The sequence below is a fragment of the Neoarius graeffei genome, chromosome 16, assembly GCF_027579695.1.
Source record: "Neoarius graeffei isolate fNeoGra1 chromosome 16, fNeoGra1.pri, whole genome shotgun sequence".
NCBI lineage: Eukaryota > Metazoa > Chordata > Actinopteri > Siluriformes > Ariidae > Neoarius > Neoarius graeffei.
The window spans coordinates 53,841,041-53,861,190 of record NC_083584.1 but is presented as its reverse complement, the minus strand read 5'-3'; the positions used below and the strand labels follow the sequence as shown (position 1 = coordinate 53,861,190).

Genomic DNA, 20,150 nt, shown 5'->3' with positions numbered 1-20,150 from the left:
GTTTGTAAAAATGTATCAATTGTTGCCCTTCCCACGGGAATCATCGTGGGCTCGAGAGACGAGACCTGATGAGTTAGTTCGTTGGTAGCAGAACAAAATGTCTGGACACAAATCGGGTTTTCAGAAAAGGAAAGAAAATAAACGGAGAGTCGAAAATACAAAAAAGGAGGCAGAAAATGCAAAATGAGTTTTAAGGTAGGACAAATGGTTACTTTTTAAGGCAGCCCGCCGTGGCTGCAGGCTTTCAGTTGTGTCATTGAATGGTTACTTTTCTGAGGCAGCCCGCCGTGGCTGCCTGCAGGCTTATTTATTATAGCCCATTTAGTTAAAATAGTTGATCTAAAATGTTTATAGTTATAGTTATGTGATGGTTGTCCTGATTTAGACTGGTGTTTTTTTTTTTTGGGGGGGGGGGGTTGCGCGATGTTGCACCCGGGTCCAGATTAGGGCAGAACCGGCCCTGGCTACATTTCAGGTCTAGTTTGTTTTATGTATGTATGTACTTGCATAGATGTGTACTTGGTCTTCCAATATGGCGCCTAACAAAATCTCGCGGCGCGGTGACGTCATGCGGTAGCCCTCTATAGGGCCTGACTAGCCTTTGGTAACACACTAAACGAATTATCTTTCATTTTTGGCACTTTTTCTGTTTGTGTAGATGGGAAGACATACTGAGAATCCAAATCGCCAACATTTGAAATAATAATTGTTTTGAATTATTTCTTGTCTTATTTAATGAAGGTTGTAATAGAATTAGCCTACATTTGGCTTAAGCTGGATGAGACAGAGACATAATTGTATAGCCATTTGTTAAACAGCTGACAGGGAACGTAATTAACCGTTCCGGGAATGAAATTTTTTTGTTCTAACCGGTTCGGGAACGTACGGAGCCGTAGAGGGGACATGGTGAATAAAAAAATAACAAAGCGTGGGAACGACTTATAAGGCGTGTGCACGAGATATTAATGCGCGCGCACGAGTTATAACCTGTGCGCACGCTTTGCGTTAAGGCGTGCGCGCGGGTAGTTGGGGGTACGGGGAACGTCTATTTTTAATGGTGGAACCCAAAACCGGAAATGTTAAAATTCTGTTTCTGTTCGGAACGAACCAATAGGAAAAAAATTCTGGTTCAAAGCCCTGGTAAATATATCTTTTCAACTAAATGAGAGCAAGAAGCATTTCATTATGACATCATATAAAGAAATGTGTTCAACAGATAAAAGTAGTTAAGACATTTAATCTTAGTAGGTTTTTGATTGCAGTTGTAAAAATTATGAGCACAGTCAGTTCTAACCAGGAGCAGAGTGATGGGTGTGGCTAGAAAGAACTGAGTGACCTAACCACACCCCCAACAGACAATTTCAAAATATTCCATACACTGAGTCATTGGAAAGAATGGCTATGTCTATAAGTGATTGGAAACTAAAAATCTGACTCATGGTAAAATGGCTTGAGCCCCAGTAGACCGCCTTCTCTCTCTCACACACACACACACACACACCACCTTCACACCACCTTGTATGTATTGGATCTATGTTTTGTTAACTGTGCTGCTGCCTGTCTTGGCCAGGACACTCTTGTAAAGCAGATTTTTAATCTTAATGAGTCTTTCATGGTTAAGGCGGCACAGTGGTGTAGTGGTTAGCGCTGTCGCCTCACAGCAAGAAGGTCCGGGTTCGAGCCCAGTGGCCAGCGAGGGCCTTTCTGTGCGGAGTTTGCATGTTCTCCCCATGTCCGCGTGGGTTTCCTCCAGGTGCTCCGGTTTCCCCCACAGTCCAAAGACATGCAGGTTAGGTTAACTGGTGACTCTAAATTGAGCGTAGGTGTGAATGTGAGTGTGAATGGTTGTCTGTGTCTATGTGTCAGCCCTGTGATGACCTGGCGACTTGTCCAGGGTGTACCCCGCCTTTCGCCCGTAGTCAGCTGGGATAGGCTCCAGCTTGCCTGCGACCCTGTAGAACAGGATAAAGCGGCTAGAGATAATGAGATGAGATGAGTCTTTCATGGTTAAATAAAGGTTGATAAAATCTACCTTACCTCTCACCCTGATATCTTTTATAGCAAAATGGAACACACATAAAATTTACACTTTTCTGCTCTAGGAACGAGTTTAAATAATATAGCTCATATCTAATGAAACATAATACAACTGCAAATCAGAAATAGTTGGGACAGTATTTTGAAATTGAAAACAATTATTTGTAAATCATTTGTCTGACCTGTATTGCACTCAAGACAACAGCACATTATTTGATGTTTTACTTCATAAATTTTGTTTTTTCAAAATGAACACATTTCATTTCACATTTTGATTCTTGCAACACGTTTCAAAAAAGGTTGGGGCGGTAAAGCATCTATCACTTTGTAACGTTGCCATTCCTTCTCACAACATAGGGACTGAAGACACCAAGAGATGAAGTGTTTCAGGTGTCCTTTTGTCCCATTTGTCCTGTAAACAGGTCTTAAGGTGTGCAGCAGTACGAGATCGTTGTTGTCATTTTTTCATTTCAAAATTCTCCACACATTCGCTATTGAGGTTTTTCACCCACGTGACCAAGTCATGTGATGCATTGTTATGCTGCCATTTTGGACGTCACGGCTCGAATCAGTTTGAATGCGAGGAAGGCGACAAATGAAAAACATAAAAGAAAAAGGAGTGAGATGCAGAAAACACCTTCACTATCCAGCGACGTAGGGCATTTACAGGGCGAGCAGAGGGAGAGGTATTTGCAAAAATTGAGGTTAGCAGGCTTAGAGAACGACATTTACCTGCTTCCACCAGGATTGTTCACTGACGTACAGAAGTACACGAAGCCCTCGTCTTTACCTGACTTCGGCCCACATGATCTGTATACCTATGTCGTTAAAAACCCATCGCCATACACAGGTATTGATCTGAAAGCGTATAAGAGTTTGGATGCCTACAAATATTTTGTGTCAGGCTGGGTAACATGCCTACATCAGCGGGTCGTCCCTGGAGCCGGTGGTCGCAATCTTATTACAGCTAAGGTTTGTTCACATTTTCATTTACTTTCGGTCCTCAGGATAAACAAAATGTTATTAAATGTCATTGAAATAACTTCTTAGTCTGTTGAGACATGGCCTGTTATAAATTTGCTGTTACCAGGCAATGACCAAGAACTGTATTATTAGGGTCGGTGTCTGTGTTGTAGCAGTGTACTAGCAGCTAGCTGTTAGCACTAGCTAATGTCAACAACATAGTAGCTAGTATGTTACTGTAGCAATGTTTACGTTCAGTCATTTGGATGACTGTTAAAACCTTTCAGTCTCAAGTTTTTCCTTTACTGTATTTACTAGTTTACTGTAATTATGATCCGGCAGCTATTTACACCGGATCCAGTGTAAATAGCTGCCGGAGCGCGCTCCGGCTTGCTCCCGGAGCACTCGAGAAAAAATCTCGAACCTCGGCCGGAGCACTCCGGGAGCAAGCTGGAGCGTGCTGCTTAATTTGAGGGGGAGCAAGCCGGAGCGCGCTCCGGCAGCTATTTACACTGGATCCGGTGTAAATAGCTGCCGGATCATAATTACAATAAACTAGTAAATCCAGTAAAAGAAAAACTTGAGACTGAAAGGTTTTAACAGTCATCCAAATGACTGAACATAAACATTGCTACAGTAACATACTAGCTACTATGTTGTTGACATTAGCTAGCTTGACCTTCAAAATGGCGGACACCGGGGCGTCACGTGACCCTGTGACATCAGGTGAAATACCTCAATTGGGGACAGAGGGGACAGGCACCCTCTTCTTCCACAGCCATGCCTTTGTAATGTGTGCAGAATGTGGTTTTGCTTTGTCTTGTTGAAATCTCCCTAGAAAAGATGTCATCTTGAAGGCAGCATATGTTGTTCCAAAATCTCAATGTACTTTTTTGCATTAATGCTCCATCACAGAGGTGCAAGTTACTTTTCCTAAGGGCACTGACACAACCCGGCTTATAGAATTGTTGCTGGTACAGTAACAGTCTGGATGGTCTTTTTTGTCTTTGGTCCGGAGCACACAGTGACCATTTCTTCACACACACACAAAAAAAAATAAATAATAAATAAAAGGGCGGGCGGCACGGTGGTGTAGTGGTTAGCGCTGTCGCCTCACAGCAAGAAGGTCCTGGGTTCGAGCCCCGGGGCCGGCGAGGGCCTTTCTGTGCGGAGTTTGCATGTTCTCCCCGTGTCCGCGTGGGTTTCCTCCGGGTGCTCCGGTTTCCCCCACAGTCCAAAGACATGCAGGTTAGGTTAACTGGTGACTCTAAATTGACCGTAGGTGTGAGTGTGACTGGTTGTCTGTGTCTATGTGTCAGCCCTGTGATGACCTGGCGACTTGTCCAGGGTGTACCCCGCCTTTCGCCCGTAGTCAGTTGGGATAGGCTCCAGCTTGCCTGCGACCCTGTAGAAGGATAAAGCGGCTAGAGATAATGAGATGAGATGAGATAAAAGGGCCTGGACCACTGATTCATCCGACCACACAGAATACACATTTCAACTGGATGATGGTCCATCCCAGATGCCACCAAGCCCACAGAAGTCACAGTTAAAATAAGGCTTCCTTTATGCACAGAAAAGTTTTAACTGGCACTTATGGACATACCTCCATTTTATAGTGCTTGACAAAGGTTTGCCAAAGTAATCCCGAGTCCATGTGGTTATATCAGCTATAGATAAATGACTGCTCTTGAGGCAGTGCCATCTGAGGGATCAGAAAGGATGGGTGTCCAGCTTAGGCCTTTGCCCTTTATGCACCAAAATTCCTCCAGATTCCTTGAACTGTTAAACAATGACATGCAAAGTAGGTGGTGAAATATCCAAATCCCTTCCTTTCTTTAAGTAACATTATTATTATTATTATTATTAAAAACAATTTTCAATAAATTTTATCATGCAGTGCAGGGTTGTATAGGTTATGCCAAAGAAAAATCTGTATGAAAACATCCCCAATTGTCCCAATGATCATATCAATTATATTTTAGTAGAACTGTCTAATCTTTAAACTTTAGTTAAAATTGGTTAAAGTTTTAAAATCTTTTCATAGATTATAACAAATAGCAATTTGCAGAACATAACTTTGCTCAACTCCTAAATCAGATGCCCTGTGAACCTTTTTAACAAGTTTTCTATCTAATTCAACCGAGTAAGCAAGCTAAATGTTTCAAAACAATGTCATTTCTCAATCAAGGAACTGCTGTTTATAGTCGACAGCAATAGCTTCATGTTTTTAATCAGAATTACTTCAGTTTTGGAGTTTGTGGGTGGTGCGGTGGTGTAGTGGTTAGCATTGTCACCTCACAGCAAGAAGGTTCTGGGTTTGAGCCCAGTGGCTGACAGCAGAGATGCCAACGTATGCAATTTGGGTGTAGCTGCTACGGATTTGAAGCACAATTACAACACTACGCGTAGACCTGAAAATAATACGTTTTGCCCATGTATCGATCGAATAAACATTTTCAGTGTTTGGACTGTTGTGTGTCATTGCTTATGCTGATTCAGATCATTCCGGGAATTTCTATATCCTTATGTTAGCTGTGCTGTGACTGGCTGAGAGGTGACCAGATTCATACTCTCAGCCAATCACAGCACGTGTTAAATGCAGTGCTCAGAAACGTGCAGTAGTGACGCATAGTCGTCTTCCTGGAAGCAAACGGTCTTCGTCAGTCGTGTTCCAGAACTGAAACTTTCAATTTCTCTCATAAACTAGTGTCAGGTGTGAAGTGAAGACAGACCATGCATTGTGAATGATGGGGTCTCCACCTAAAAAGAGGAAGCTATGTGAACAATTTCTAGCTGAATACATGGCCAAGTGAGCAGCCGGGTAACATGCAAGCAATTCATGCTTGCCAAAGGTTCAGTGTGCCACCACCAGTCATACAACAGAAGTACACTGGAGAAAGCAGTCAGTTACATATAACAAATTATCTAAGTAACTTCAGCATGCTCGGTTTAATTAAATGTTGTATGGATGGACATCTTTCAGTATTGACTTTATTAAGTTAACAGTTCAGGAAGTAAATACAGTATCAATTTTGTTATTGAAAGACCTATACATAAATCTTTTCTTTTACTCTGGCTTTTGTTGTTGATCATGATGAAACTACTGAAAACATTATCAAGCTCAGTTATCAGAACCTGTTTTATCTGAACATCCTCTTAGCCAGACTCCCCCCAGTGTGTTTGGATAATTGAGCTTATACTGTACAGTAAATCCTGCATCTATTTTCCTCAAAACATAGCTCAAAATGGCCTAGATTGCATCTCTGAGCTTCCCTGAAATTTGGTTTCCATGGACTTGGTGGCCTCCAGACCCCCAGCCTAATAGGAAGTCTTGCTTCCCTCATCTTCATCTCCCTGCACTCAGAGATGCTACTCTTTTTCATGTGTCAATATTGACATCTCTGCAACAGGAGCCTTTCTGTGTGGAGCCTGCATGGGTTTGCTGTATGCTTCGGTTTCCCACACAGTTTAAAGACATGCGGTTAGGTTAACATGGGGGCACTGTTGGGCTGAAGTGCCTTTGAGCAAAGGCACCCAACCTAACCCCCAACTGCTCCCCAGGCGCTGTAGCATGGCTGCCCACTGCTCCGAGTATGTGTGTGCTCACTGCTTCAGATGGGTTAAATGCAGGAGGTATTTCACTATGCTTAAGTGGTCGTGTGATAAAGTTGTTGTTCTTCTAGAAAGTAGGCGCCTTAGGATATTTTCACACTTGGTCCAAATACTGAAGTACTCACTCAGGACTGATCCAGGGATTTTTTTTTTTTGGGGGGGGCACGCCAAAGGGGCTCATAATTGCAGGTTCGCATTCACTTGCATCACTTTTGTACAATCAGCCAAATAGTATGGGCTAGATTTACCCATTTGCTGTTTTGTATTAAATTTTCCTACAGTACCAAGACTTGAATGGCAAAGAACAGCACTTTAAAAAAACAAAAACGCATCATACAGGAATACCTGCAAACGTGGAGCCTCTCTCAACGATTTTCAGCCATGCAGACTAACAGAAGTGTAGCTATGCAAAAGAAGCTTTGTCACAAAAGTAAACTAGTCCTATGAAAATCCTTTTATATAATAAATTTTATATAAAGTGATTTTTATATTTAAAAAATCACAACCATTTCCCCAACATTACAAAAGTAATAACATGAAAAACTGAACTTCACACATTGCTTGGCATGCACTCCACTGTGCAGAGCTTCCACACTTGAGAAGTGTGCCACAGTTTAGTTGATACCAATACCAGTTGATTAAGTGTAACTGAATCACAGCCAAAAGTACACAACTGGTTAAAAGAAAGGCACATACCTTTAATTGAACCTTTTCTGTTTTCTGAAAAAATATTTACAGAAAATATACAGCAGAACTATTCAAAATCAGGCCAAGTACAAACCCAATGCAACAGAATAAGACACTGGAAATGGGTAAATGAAGTCTATAGATACATATGCACCAAACAAAAATAAGATGGCATAGCAGCCTAACAGAACAAATATTTTTCATTTTAAAATCAAAAACAACCTCTTTTCTCCCTGGCCTTTTGGCCCAATGCAGATAGTAAAACAGTCAGGCTGTCCACAATGCAGCACAAAAAAAAAAACAAAAAACAAAACCACACAAGACAGCATTCAGGCCCTAGGTTGTACACAATGGCTCAGTCAGTGAGCTTTAAGGTTGGAATAATACATAAATGTTTGACAATACTAGTGTTGCTCATCCTCTGGGCACGAGTGCCAGGTTAGCCTCTCCTCGTAGAAAGCAATGACCACCTGTGGGCAGTGAGTGTTGGCCTCTCGTGCTGGCACCAGGTCTGCCTCATCTGAATCCTTCCTATAAAGAAAGCGAAAAATTTTGGGGTGGTCATTTCTCTTCTATTTAACAATTATTTGCCAAAGGCGACGTGAATAACTGATTTCATCGCGGTTATTTCACCGATTCACAGAGCCTGAAGTGGATGATTGTTTTAGTACAAATACACAGGTGATCACTTAAAAAATAAATAATTTATTTCAAACTTCAAAAGCAGCATGCAGATGTAACAAAGGCACATGCAGACTTGTCACTTATCTATGCCAACTCACAAAAATATTTTATGAAATGGGTAAATCACAATTCCACCTTACCCTTGAATAGTTTTAGACCAAACTTCATAGCATCTTTAGCACTTTTATGAACAGCACTTTCATAATTTGTAATTCTTCCTCACTTAAGGTGACAAAGCAATTGGCCACCATTTTGCCGCGTCGCTTGATGCGATTAACGATAAATAGTTCGAATTTCTTGACCGATCGCCTCTGTATTTATACCAAACTGTAATGCATCATAAATCAATGACTGAAGCATCAATTTCAACCATTTTTAAGTGATGCCCCAATGATCAACCCAAATCCCCCAATTGTTACACTCTTAGCTAATACAGCTCATGACAGGGAAAGTGTCAGCCCACTCATTTTGGAACCTCAGTTAAGGCAATTTCAAAACCAAACTAGGACTGCAAGATTATACTGTTAAGTATTTTGCACCATTTGTCATTTATATGCTTGACAAAATACAAGACACTAGGAGCAGGCTACCCCCTGCAACATGCACACAAACCTAGTACGCAGTCTACAATAACGATATTCCTACACAGCACTCCCCTTACTTTTGATCAAGGTTAAACACAAACGACTTAAGCTTTGCACTTGGCTGACCCTCAAGAATTATAAGACACTTCTATTGTTAGAACCAGTGCCTAATTTGTAAAACATGAGGTACCAGAACAAAGGAGACCCCAAACTGGCAAACAGGGAAGGAAATAAACCCAGGATTTAGACAATCACTGGTACAAACACTATGTAATATAGTAGTAGTTAATGTAGTTCTAGCCTTAGGGTTAATATAATGGGTTTGTTGCCTGTGAATGATGCCATGGGAAGGCTGGAATCACTGGAAATTCCAATGTCAATGACTGAGTGGACAACATGGCACCATTTACTCCCATTGTGTGGTTTAGAACCATTTTTGGCCACCAAGTGGCCATCTTAAGAGTTGGCGCAATAGGTCAAAACTGGAGCCAGAGTCTACACCTTAGAGCCTGAGTAATAGACACAGCCAGTCAGTGGCCTCACCTCTTGCCCACCCATACTGGTCATAGAAACTCTCCTGGCTCATGCCATCAATGTACATACTGAAAGCCATTCCCTGTAGATAAGTGCAACTCAATTAGGGATGTGACTTTTGATCAAAAACACTATTCGAAATTCGCTAAAAGATATTCGATTCGAAAATCGACAGAACCCCACCCGCCCCACCCAAACGCGCGCACACATGACAGACAGGGTGAAAGTGGTAACGGTTTAATGAGTCATCAAAAAACAAACTTCCATTCACCTCACATAGCCTACAGTATCAAACAATATAGGCTTCCAATTTTATTGTACATTTCTATGCAGCCACGACTATTTTCGTCTGTTGGAAGGAACCGCGGGTGAAACTGCCCGTTTAGGAAACGATAATGAAAGCATTCGAACAGTCAGAGCAGAATAAACTTAAGACATATTTTTGTTCAAAAAAATTAACATGTCGACGTGGTCGGGATGGAGACGGGTACGTAGCCTATTGACAATTAGACCGGCTGCGGAGAACACACGCTCCGATGGCACGGACGTTGCAGGCACACAGGTAGGCGCTGGCCAACTTTGCCAGGCGAGGGTATTTCTGTTGATTGTCTTTCCACCATGTCATCGGGTCAGTGTGGAGCGGTGGGCATGTATCCTGGCAGTACTGAGTCAATTCAGTCACGCATGTTGCCCTCTCTGTGCTGTAATCCTCGCCAAATATGACGGCAATTGCTGCTGTTAATGGGCCATCCTTTCGGGAATGTTTCGGTTCGCTGGGCCCTTCATGCGATTCCGCCGCCTCTCCGGCCTCTTCATCATCTGCCATGGACAGAAGGTTTCTCACCTCGGCCTGCACTGTGTTTCTCACCTCGTCAGTTGCGAACCTCAGGTGTTTGTGTCTGGGATCCAAAAATGAGGCAATGTATGCGACCTTGCGTGCGCTGCTGGCATTTGACTACCTTTACTGTATGATAGCGGCACCCTCTGGCCGAATTAATGCAACAGAGTATGTTAGGAACAAGGAAACGCCTTTCCACGCTCATTTTTTTTTAGTGGAATGTAACGCAAGCCAAAACGGCATTTGAAATTACTATTCATTATTCGAACTCGTCACGAATATTCGAAAATCATGTCCCATCCCTAAACTCAATATGGTGCATCAAAACACTCTCAAAAGTGCCAAGTACAGCATGAATAATTAATATATAAAAAACACTAAATTTTAGCCATATAATTTGAACTAGCCTTTTAAATGATCCGGACCACAGATGTAATCCCAAACTTTAAAAAAAAAAATAATAATAAAAATAATAATTATCCACCCCACACATTGTTACACAAAATGTAATTAGATTTTTAGACTCTGAGGCCTTTGTCACAAGAATTTCACTGTGCTGTAATGCACAAGTTAAATGCAATCAAAAAAAAAAAAAGGCAGAAAAACTATTCCTCTTAGGATTGCTTCATGGAATATATACACTGATGGATTGGAAGGAATCAGGCTGACCCGAATGAAAGATAGCCTTGATTGCCAAAGAAGTGAATAGTGCTGCAATGTTACACCAATCTGAAACAAGGTTTGCAGAGGAAGGAAAATTCAAAAGAGCTATCCCTTGGGTACACCTTGTTCTGGAAAAGAAAAACTGGAAGTGAACCCAAGACACATGGTGTTTGCTTTGCCATAAAAACAAAACTAGTTGAAGCATACAATCTGACGCCATCACCCGTCAATGAACGCCTCACGTACGTAAACTACCTCTGGATTCCTCTCAAAACCTGACCCTCATCTCTGCGTACGCACCCACCTTGGATCAACATCAAGGAAAACTTCTACACCTCCCTAAGGGATGTCCTTGCAATTGTTCCTGCTCAAGACAAATTGGCACCAATAGGAGATTAATACATGAATTGGAGCAAGCCATGAGCTGTGGAAAAACGCAATAGGACCACATGGAAGTGCAACACAAAGTAGATTCCATTTCCAGTTAAGAGTACGTCATGCACATTCTGGCTGCCGCTTCTCATCTGAGCTTTTTATTTTATTTTCTCTCCTTTATTGTGCGCGCGTTTGTGTAGTTTGAGGTTTTTGTCCGCCAGTGGTGGTGTAGCTCCGGACCCAGTTTTGGGCGTCGGTTCCCTCCAGGCCTTGGTTCGCTGTGGGTGATGCCTGTGCTCCTAACATGCAGTGGACTGCAGTGAGCTTGTTGCTCATTTTAACATCGTGGTTGTCCAGCGCTCTGTGCAGCAGTGCTTGATGTGATGTTCTGAGTGATGTTGCCCAGCGGCATTGCAGCGGCTGTGCTGGTGGTGTGGGACTTGTTTTCGTGTGCCTTTTGGTGGGACTGTGGCTGCTACACCATTGGAATGACATCCTGACCTCTATTTGGTGGACTCCCCCATAATTGTAAAGCGACCTTGGGTTTTGAGAAAGGAGCTATATAAATTTAAAATTATTATTATCTGCTCCTAGGGCTATGCACAGAAATCAGATTCTGTTACAAATATTTATTTCAGGCTGAAAACAAGTCAAATCTACCTGGATGCACCCTCACTTGTGCAACTGGCCTCAGACTGACTTCATCATCACGCAGACCACTGACCTGAGCAACTTCATGGTCACGAAAGCCATGCACAACATTGACAACTGCTGGATGGATCACAAGCTCCTCCTCTCTAGAGTTTGCCTCTGACAAACATTACATCAAGCATTTCAAAAAACAAGCCCAATGCAAACTAGATATTTAACAACCCCCCCCACCCCATTAATTTTGGATCTCTGAGCCTTCATTGTACTGCGGATTTCCAGCACCGGAATCGTTTGTCCTTTTCTTTCGAAGTTGGGTCATCTTCATGGACTAATTTCACTTTCTGTTTCTCCTCAGTAAGGCTTGAAAAGCCAAAAGGAAAAACAGACAGACAGACAGACAGAGACAATCTTGGAAGCAGAGTAGGCAGATGACAATGGAGTTCCTGCAGACTCTCCATTCGAAACCTCATGACAGCTTTCATATCTGCATACGAGGCCTTTGGTCTAACAATGAGGGGGGGAAAAAATAAATTTTTTTTTAGGTCCCTGTACAACATTCACCAGGAGATCCTCTGCCACCATTTGAAATTTGCATCCATGACATCATCGAACAAGTAGACAAGTTTCAATACTTTGGGAGCATTCTGTAAACATCTGGGACAATCAAAAGAAATACATGCAAGGATAAGGTCCACCCACACTGCGGACAGCAAACTGTTCCATTGAATTTTCCACAACAAAAACCCTGCATATGAAAGACTTCACGTGTACCGGGCTATCGTCCTCACAACCCTCCTGTATGCATCCGAGATATGGACCCTCAAACATGAGCACCTCAAGCCCTTGGAGAGATTCCATCAAAGTAAACTGAAGCATCCTCCGTGTCATCTGGGAGGACAGACTCACAAACATACAGATACTGGAGCAGGCCAACTTCCAGCGTAACAAAACCATCCTTACCACACATGTGCAATGGCATGAACAACAGACTCCCTGAGCAACTGCTGTATGGGGTTCATCAGGAAGGAAAATGAAACACTGGAGAACAAAGGAAAAAGAAAGATTCAAGGACCAACTGAAATAAGAAAAACTTCAGGGGGGGGGCCCTGGGCTGAAGATGCCATGGACAGAAATTATTGTCAGAGACTGGTTCACAACAGAGCGTCCACTTTTGAAGCGGACCGAAGAAAATGGGAAGAGAGAAGGAAGGGATGAAAGACACCTCCTCCAAACAGGGCAGACACAACCAATGATTTCCTGCCCAGACTGCCCAAGGAAATTCCATTTCAAACTTGGAGCTGCCTTACACGTGACAGCCCAACATGGATGCCCCAAAACAAATCCTCGCTCATGAGGAATGGCCAACAAACAAATTACAGCACAGTGAAATTATTTCTCTGCATTTAACCCAAATGAAGCAGTGAAGAGACACAACATAGCAGTGCGCTACAGTGCCCGGGTGTGTGTTTAAGAAAAAGAAGCCTTTATTTGATGGGTGAGAGTTACTAAGGGAAATGGCATACTAGTGTGCTGGTTCTCAGGCTAAGATCAAATGTATCTTATCAGTTTAATACCTGATATGTCCTCTAAAGTAGGGCATTATATTAAATGGATTTTTAGAGCAGGGAGCTGGAATAGGGGATTGCACCTTCTGCTACACGCATCAACCTGGTATTGCAGTACCTCCAGGAATGATGCCCTTGTTCAAATAAATATTTAGGGTGGCACAGTGGTGTAGTGGTTAGCACTGTCACCTCACAGCAAGAAGGTTCTGGGTTCAAGCCCAGTGGCCTTTGTGTGGAGTTTGCATGTTCTCCCCATGTCTGTGTGGGTTTCCCCCGGTTTCCCCCACAGTTCAAAGACATGCGCTTAGGCTAATATGGGGTGGTCTTGGGCTGAAGTGCCCTTGAGGAAGGCACCCAACCCCTAACTGCTCCCTGGACACTGTAGCATGGCTGCCCACTGCTCTGGATGTGTGCGCACATGCGTATATTCACTGCTTCAGATGGGTTAAACGCAGAGGATGAATTTCACTGTGCTTGAGTGTGCATGTTACAAAGCCGCCTCCTTCTGGTTAAGTCACAAGCAGATATCCAGTTTCAGTGCAAATGGTTGCAGCCAAGTAAGCCTTTTTTTTTAAGCAATCATAACTTAAAAAAAATCAATTTAAAAAAAAAGTATTGTGGTGGGGGGAGACATCAGTGCATGCCATGGACCAGCAAACAGCATTGATTTTTGGGTTTTGACTGACTAAAATCATTGGACAATTTGCCCACACAGTCTTTTACAGAGTGCTGAAGAAACCCTCCTCATCCCAGAGAAGCAGAGTCTCTCAGAAGAGGCTCTTCCTATACCTAAATCATGTTACTGAACTGTTGCCAGTTAACCTAATTAATTGTGAGATGTTCCACCAGGTGTGTGGGTTTTTTTTTTTTAAATAAATATAAAAAATTATACAGCTTCTCCTGTCTTTTGTTGCCCCGTCTCAACTTTTTTAAAATATGTTCCTGGCACTGAATTCAAAGTGTACATATTTTTCAAACAAATTATCAAAATGTCAAACTGAATGTTTTTGTACTATTGTCAATGAAACCTAGGGTTTCTGTGATTTGCAAATCATCCCGTTCTGTTTTTATTTACATTTGTAAATGGGGATGAATATTGATTTTACTGCTGTCAGGAACTATTTGCTAGCTAGCCATGATTGGGTAATCCATCTTATTAATCAAAGTAACGCAAGTAGCAAATGTAAATGTACCAACTGAAAATATTACCACTTAACTCATTTTTGAGGGGAGAAAAGTAGATTTTCATGATCACCACCATGCTGCAATCATGCCACCAGGAAATGTAAATCACTGGACAATCACAGTCTAACAAACCGGGGCATGGTTGAAGAAAACAAACCAAGAGAGTCGCTCAACCTTTAAATCGATTAGCTGGCAGAGCAGGTGCTGCCACACTGCGCTAACCAGGATGACATTTCAACAAAACTATTTCCTCAACCATGCTCCATTTACTAGAGAGTGGTGATTGGACAGCAATTATATTTCCTGGTGGCCCAATTCCAGCATTTATTTAAAAAAAAAAAAATAATTAGTTGAGCTAAGAGAAAAAAAAAAAAAAAAAAGACATTGCATTTCATGGTGGTATGGCACAAGTTCACCAATAAATTGTGTGTAATCCCTTCACATTGCTTTTCTGGTTAGCGGTTGATCAAGATGAAAAAACAAATGATTTTACTTTTCACTGGGAGCATGTTCTCATCACATCACACAATGACTGATGCATTGCATTTCCACAGGGCGTGGTTTCTGAGTGCTGCTCACTACAAAACAATATGTTGGAGCGATTGTTTTTACCCCCTCATTCCAAAAGTCATCTTTGCATTTCAGGGTGGCATGAAATCCTCTCCAACCAGTATGTTACAGAATGGAGAAGTGCTTTTGTATTATGCTCCACCTGTTGTCATTCCTTTTAAAATGAACACCAATGACTAGCTAACCTTACCAAGCTATTTCAAGTGTCAAGCATTAGCAAAGATCTACTATAGCCTTTTATTTATTACCAAATAATTCAACTCAAAACACATTTACTGCAAATAAAACCATTTTGAGCAATATGAAGGTCAACTGAAATTGTAAAAGTGACAAACATTATTACTGAATAGTTTACACATCAGGGCCTGAATTTCATTTTTCAGAACGGGGGGGGAATCCCCCCCCCCCTCAGTGACTCAAATGGGGGGGGGAGTTACACAGTTTGCGGGGAACGCTACTTGCAGGCTTAAATAGCTTAGGTCTTACCTTCTGCCACGACTCAGATTGAAGATCTCTACAGTATGTAACCTTTTGTCACCATTTGAGGTATCCTTTTTAGTAGACTGTTCATTTTGATATCTCCAAATTTGGATAGCATTGTCAGACAAAGGGTGGATAAACGCAAGTATTATTCCCACCAGCCGTCTAAGATATGGACTGTTCAGTTTCGGGTGGAGGGTAGAAAACCACCACAAAATGAAAGAGATCCTTTACAGCATGACATTGCTGACTGACTGTATTATGCCATCAAACACCAATAGCCATTTTTCTAGCAGTGCGAGTAAGGCTCTAGGAAGAGTTTGGAAGGTTGTGTGCCTTTTAGTTAAGCTAATTTTACAACCTCCTTAGTGTTGCTTTACACTGCTTCTTCCTCATCTTCATGCACTATTCTAAGTGTCACTGCTTTGTTTAATTACAAAAAAAGAAAAAAAATCAGTCTGTTCTTAATAGCACTCAATGAATTTATTAACTTGGTTTTAAATCATATGTTTACTGAACCACTGACACAACAAGTCTAACTTAAAATCTAACAAACCAGTCTGCTGACTTTTCAGGATTCTCTTAACTATGTGTTATTTGTCTCTTCTTTTAGTGGCCATCTCTAATCAGTGACCTTTGCTTTTTCCTTTAATAACATTTTTTTATATCATCTTTTTTTAATCAACTTTTATATCATTTTTCTATTCTCATGTCTGATCTGATCATCCCTGTCCTCTGTTTAATGTCTACAATTAAAATAACACTATTAAACTGTTTTTAACACTAAATGAATTTACAAACTTTGTTTCAGTCCACATATAGAACGTTAACATGACAACAGTCTTTGTTGACTTTTCAGGATTCTCTTATACCATATAGCCCTGTTTCCTGTGTCATATGCCATCTTTAATTAAAAAAAAAAAAAAATCAAATTGTTCTCAACACTGAACAATTCATCTTTGCTGAGTGCAGGATTCTTGTACATATGTGGTCTTTCCTACTCTTTCTCCTAGTGGTCATCTCTTTTGTCAGCATCAGTGTCCTTTGCTTTTCCTTGTAAATACTTTTTTCTCATAGCCATGCTCTGATCTAATCCTTGTCCTCTTCGTGTCTCTAATCTCAAAAAATAAATAAATAAAAACCCTTTCAAAAAATGTATGAATAAATTTATGAACTTATTTACATGACCAGTCTTTGCTGACCGCAGCACTGCACATCTGTGTAGTCTTCCCTTTTCCTTCTCTTAGTAATCGTCATCTCTAATCTGCATCAGTATCCTTTGCAAATTCCTTTTTATAGCTCCTTTTCCTTGCTTTAATCTCTCCCTGTCCTCTGTCGCCTCTGCTTCATCTTTTTCCACTTGATTACAGCTCTTTTGACGATGAGCAGTGCAATGTACCCCTATCAAAGCAGAGTTGAATTCATCTCGGAGTTTCTTAACTCCTTGGCGGCAGCCGGTCATGACCGCAGCTCCATCAGTACAGACTGCTACAAGTTTTTTGCCTTCCAATTTCTTTTCTGTCATCAACTTCTTTACATCCTCAAATATGATATCTGCTCTTCCATCCATAATTTCACTGTTCCTGAACAACGCTGTTTTAATCTTATCATTTATGTACCTCACATATGTAATAAGGGGGCGGCACGGTGGTGTAGTGGTTAGCGCTGTCGCCTCACAGCAAGAAGGTCCTGGGTTCGAGCCCCAGGGCCGGCGAGGGCCTTTCTGTGTGGAGTTTGCATGTTCTCCCCGTGTCCACGTGGGTTTCCTCCGGGTGCTCCGGTTTCCCCCACAGTCCAAAGACATGCAGGTTAGGTTAACTGGTGACTCTAAATTGACCGTAGGTGTGAATGTGAGTGTGAATGGTTGTCTGTGTCTATGTGTCAGCCCTGTGATGACCTGGCGACTTGTCCAGGGTGTACCCCGCCTTTCGCCCGTAGTCAGCTGGGATAGGCTCCAGCTTGCCTGCGACCCTGTAGAAGGATAAAGCGGCTAGAGATAATGAGATGAGACATATGTAATAAGTCGCTTCATATTACTTATATCAGTGGACCCATCTAGTATTAAGGCAAACACAGGACTTTTTAGCACAGCAGCGTCAAGATCTTCTGCGAGTGTGTCTGTGATAGCCTGGTGCATTTCTGCTGCTCCCTTCTCATTCACATAAGTTCCATAACTGTCTGGTGACAGTTTTTTGAAAGCGGGACACTCCATCTCCTTCAAAAATTTAAATAAGGGACTAAATTTTGAGTTGGACATTTCCTCCTCGCACTGTAACTGGGCTACTTCGATTGCGTTAGCCATGGCATTCTTTGCTAAATTAGCCTCACGCTTGCGTTTCATTGCTGCGGTATGGGAAACGCCATTTGAATGGCAAATTAACGTTGACGTCTTAAAACATCTGCTTTTAAAAACTGCAGTGCTATGGGCTTTGCAAATCAAGCAGCTCATTTCACCATCATTAAATTCGAGCCAAGGATATATTTTCAGCCAGGTTGCCTGAAAAGTTGTTTCGGCGCTTCCCCTTTGCAACGTCGACGTTAACGGTCTCGTCCTGTGTATCCTCAGCAGTATTCTCAACGGTATCACTCACACTGCTATTACCACCATCAGATTCAGGAGTTTTCCTCTTAGCAGGGGAAACTTCTGCCACTGCACTTGTAAGTTTTAGCCAGCGGTCCATGTTTGTTTTACAGCGAAAGTCCGAGAGAGGAAGAGTGCGCGCGTTGTATCTGTCTGTGTGTGTGAGAACTGTCTGTGTCTGCTGTTTTTTTTTTTTTTTTTCCTGAGTAGGCTACGGGGGGAGAGAGGTGGGTCAGTCAGTAAAAGGAGGGTTCAATTCGAGTAACCTTGAGAACAGAAGGTAGTCGTGCATTCACACTGATCCATTATTAGATGGACGTTGTCAGGCAATGCAGTAATGTGTGCGGGAATCTCTCGCATTAGAATCGTTAAAGGTGCGGGAATTTTAAAAAAATATGCGCAATACCTGCAATCCCGTGCCCAAATTCAGGCCCTGCACATATCTTGGGCCCTGTTCACCAACATGTGAATGGGCATGGTTAAAAACTGTACTGCAGCCAGCCATTTGATGGCTTTAGAGAAATTTTGGCCCCATTTTAAGTCCCAAATACAACATTCACTGGTATATCACGGGTTAAGCTTCACAATATGCATTTAACTTTAAACAGGGATCCCAGTAGTAATTGAAAAAAAAAAATAGAGGAATGTAAGAAACTATCAGCAGGGGTCATGGGGGCTGCAAGCCCCCTGAAGCTGTTGAGATTTTAACATTTAAAGATGCTATAGAACACATTTTTTTACATAGATTTCACAACATAGAAAAGCAACAGAATTTAACAATAACGTGTATCTATTTGATGTCATATTTTGTAATCAATGACATAAGTGGCAAAAAAAAAAAATTATTTATAAAAATTAGATGAAAATGTAGCTTTGAAGAATTTGCTTCTTCTAACCCAGACACTGTTCCGCTATCTCTTTTATGGACGATATCTTTTTTCCACGACATATTGAATTAAGTTCAACGCATTAGAAACAAAAGCACGAACGGAGTTAAAACACATTTTCTAACAAATGGGCGCAGCCATATTGTTTTCTCGTTCTATCGCGTACAGTCTCGCGGTATTTACATCAATTTAACTTCCGAGTGTTCCCGAATGTCAACGAGAACAAACGAAGCTGACAAAAACATCGCTAAACAAGCAAACCAAATCAGAACGTATTCTGCTGGTCATTTTACTTAAACATATTTTTAACGGATATACAAGAGATTAAAAAAAAAAAACCCACCACCACTTTGGCTAGAAAAATTGCGGAATTCCGCTAAATAGCGGACGTCTGGGATCCCTGTTTAAAACACTGGGTCTTCGCTAGGGGTGGGCGGTTTGCACGGTACGATACCGTATGCGGTATTTTTTGACCAACGGTAGAGAGTTTGTGTCATAGCGTGGTACCGCGATAGCTCATTGCCTCCTCTAGTTGGCAGTAATGCATAGTTTGAACGCCCGCCTGGCTGCTTCGAAGAAGAAGAAGAACAACAACAATGTCGGCGAGTAGTGAAGAGACGGCAGCAGAGGAAGAGCTCGTGAAAAAAGTCGGCGCAACATCAGTAATCTGGACATGGTTTGGATTTAAAGTGACGGATATTAAACAAGAAAATGTTATCTGCAAGATATGCCGGGCGACAGTGATCGCAAGACACGGTAACACAAGTAATCTGTTCAACCACCTCAAGACTAACCACTATGGTTCACTTTATACTTGCCTTGAAGTGTGCTACTAATTGGCACTAAAGCTGTTTAAAAGCTTGGTTCTACATCTCAGTTGATTATTTTTGCACTTAGAAAAGTACTTTACAATTTTGTGTCTATGAGGAATTCGAGGAGTTTATTTGAGGAACTTTACCTATTCTTAGTTTTTTAAAATATAAATATCATTCTTTTTTATATGTCCTGTGTTTTCTGTTTTGCACAATAAATTTCAATATTGCTGAAAACATCCTGATTGAAAGCTTTTACTTTTTGCTATGGTAACCACTAAGAAACTGTTCTGTTGTAATTTATATACAAAACTACAATACCGTGATGTATACCGTCAGTGGCTCAAATTATACCGTGATATATTTTTGGCCATACCGCCCACCCCTAGTCTTCGCCCAATATTGCAATTAGTTCTGGTTGTCCAACTTCTGTGGCCTT

General features: G+C 41.7%; 1 protein-coding gene and 1 pseudogene across 2 annotated transcripts in view; one reads left to right on the top strand and one right to left on the bottom strand.

Annotated features, from left to right (window-relative positions):
- Positions 1 to 7,292: 7,292 nt before the first annotated feature.
- cbx3a (chromobox homolog 3a (HP1 gamma homolog, Drosophila)) overlaps positions 7,293 to 20,150 on the bottom strand; it is a 41,004-nt gene continuing 28,146 nt past the window's right edge. For both annotated transcript variants that reach the window (XM_060943186.1, XM_060943187.1), the window contains exon 5: positions 7,293 to 7,833. In XM_060943186.1, coding sequence (XP_060799169.1) covers positions 7,707 to 7,833 — 127 coding nt within the window. In that variant the 3' untranslated portion in view covers positions 7,293 to 7,706. The remainder of the gene's footprint in view (positions 7,834 to 20,150) is intronic.
- On the top strand, positions 13,161 to 13,336 carry LOC132901048 (U2 spliceosomal RNA; annotated as a pseudogene).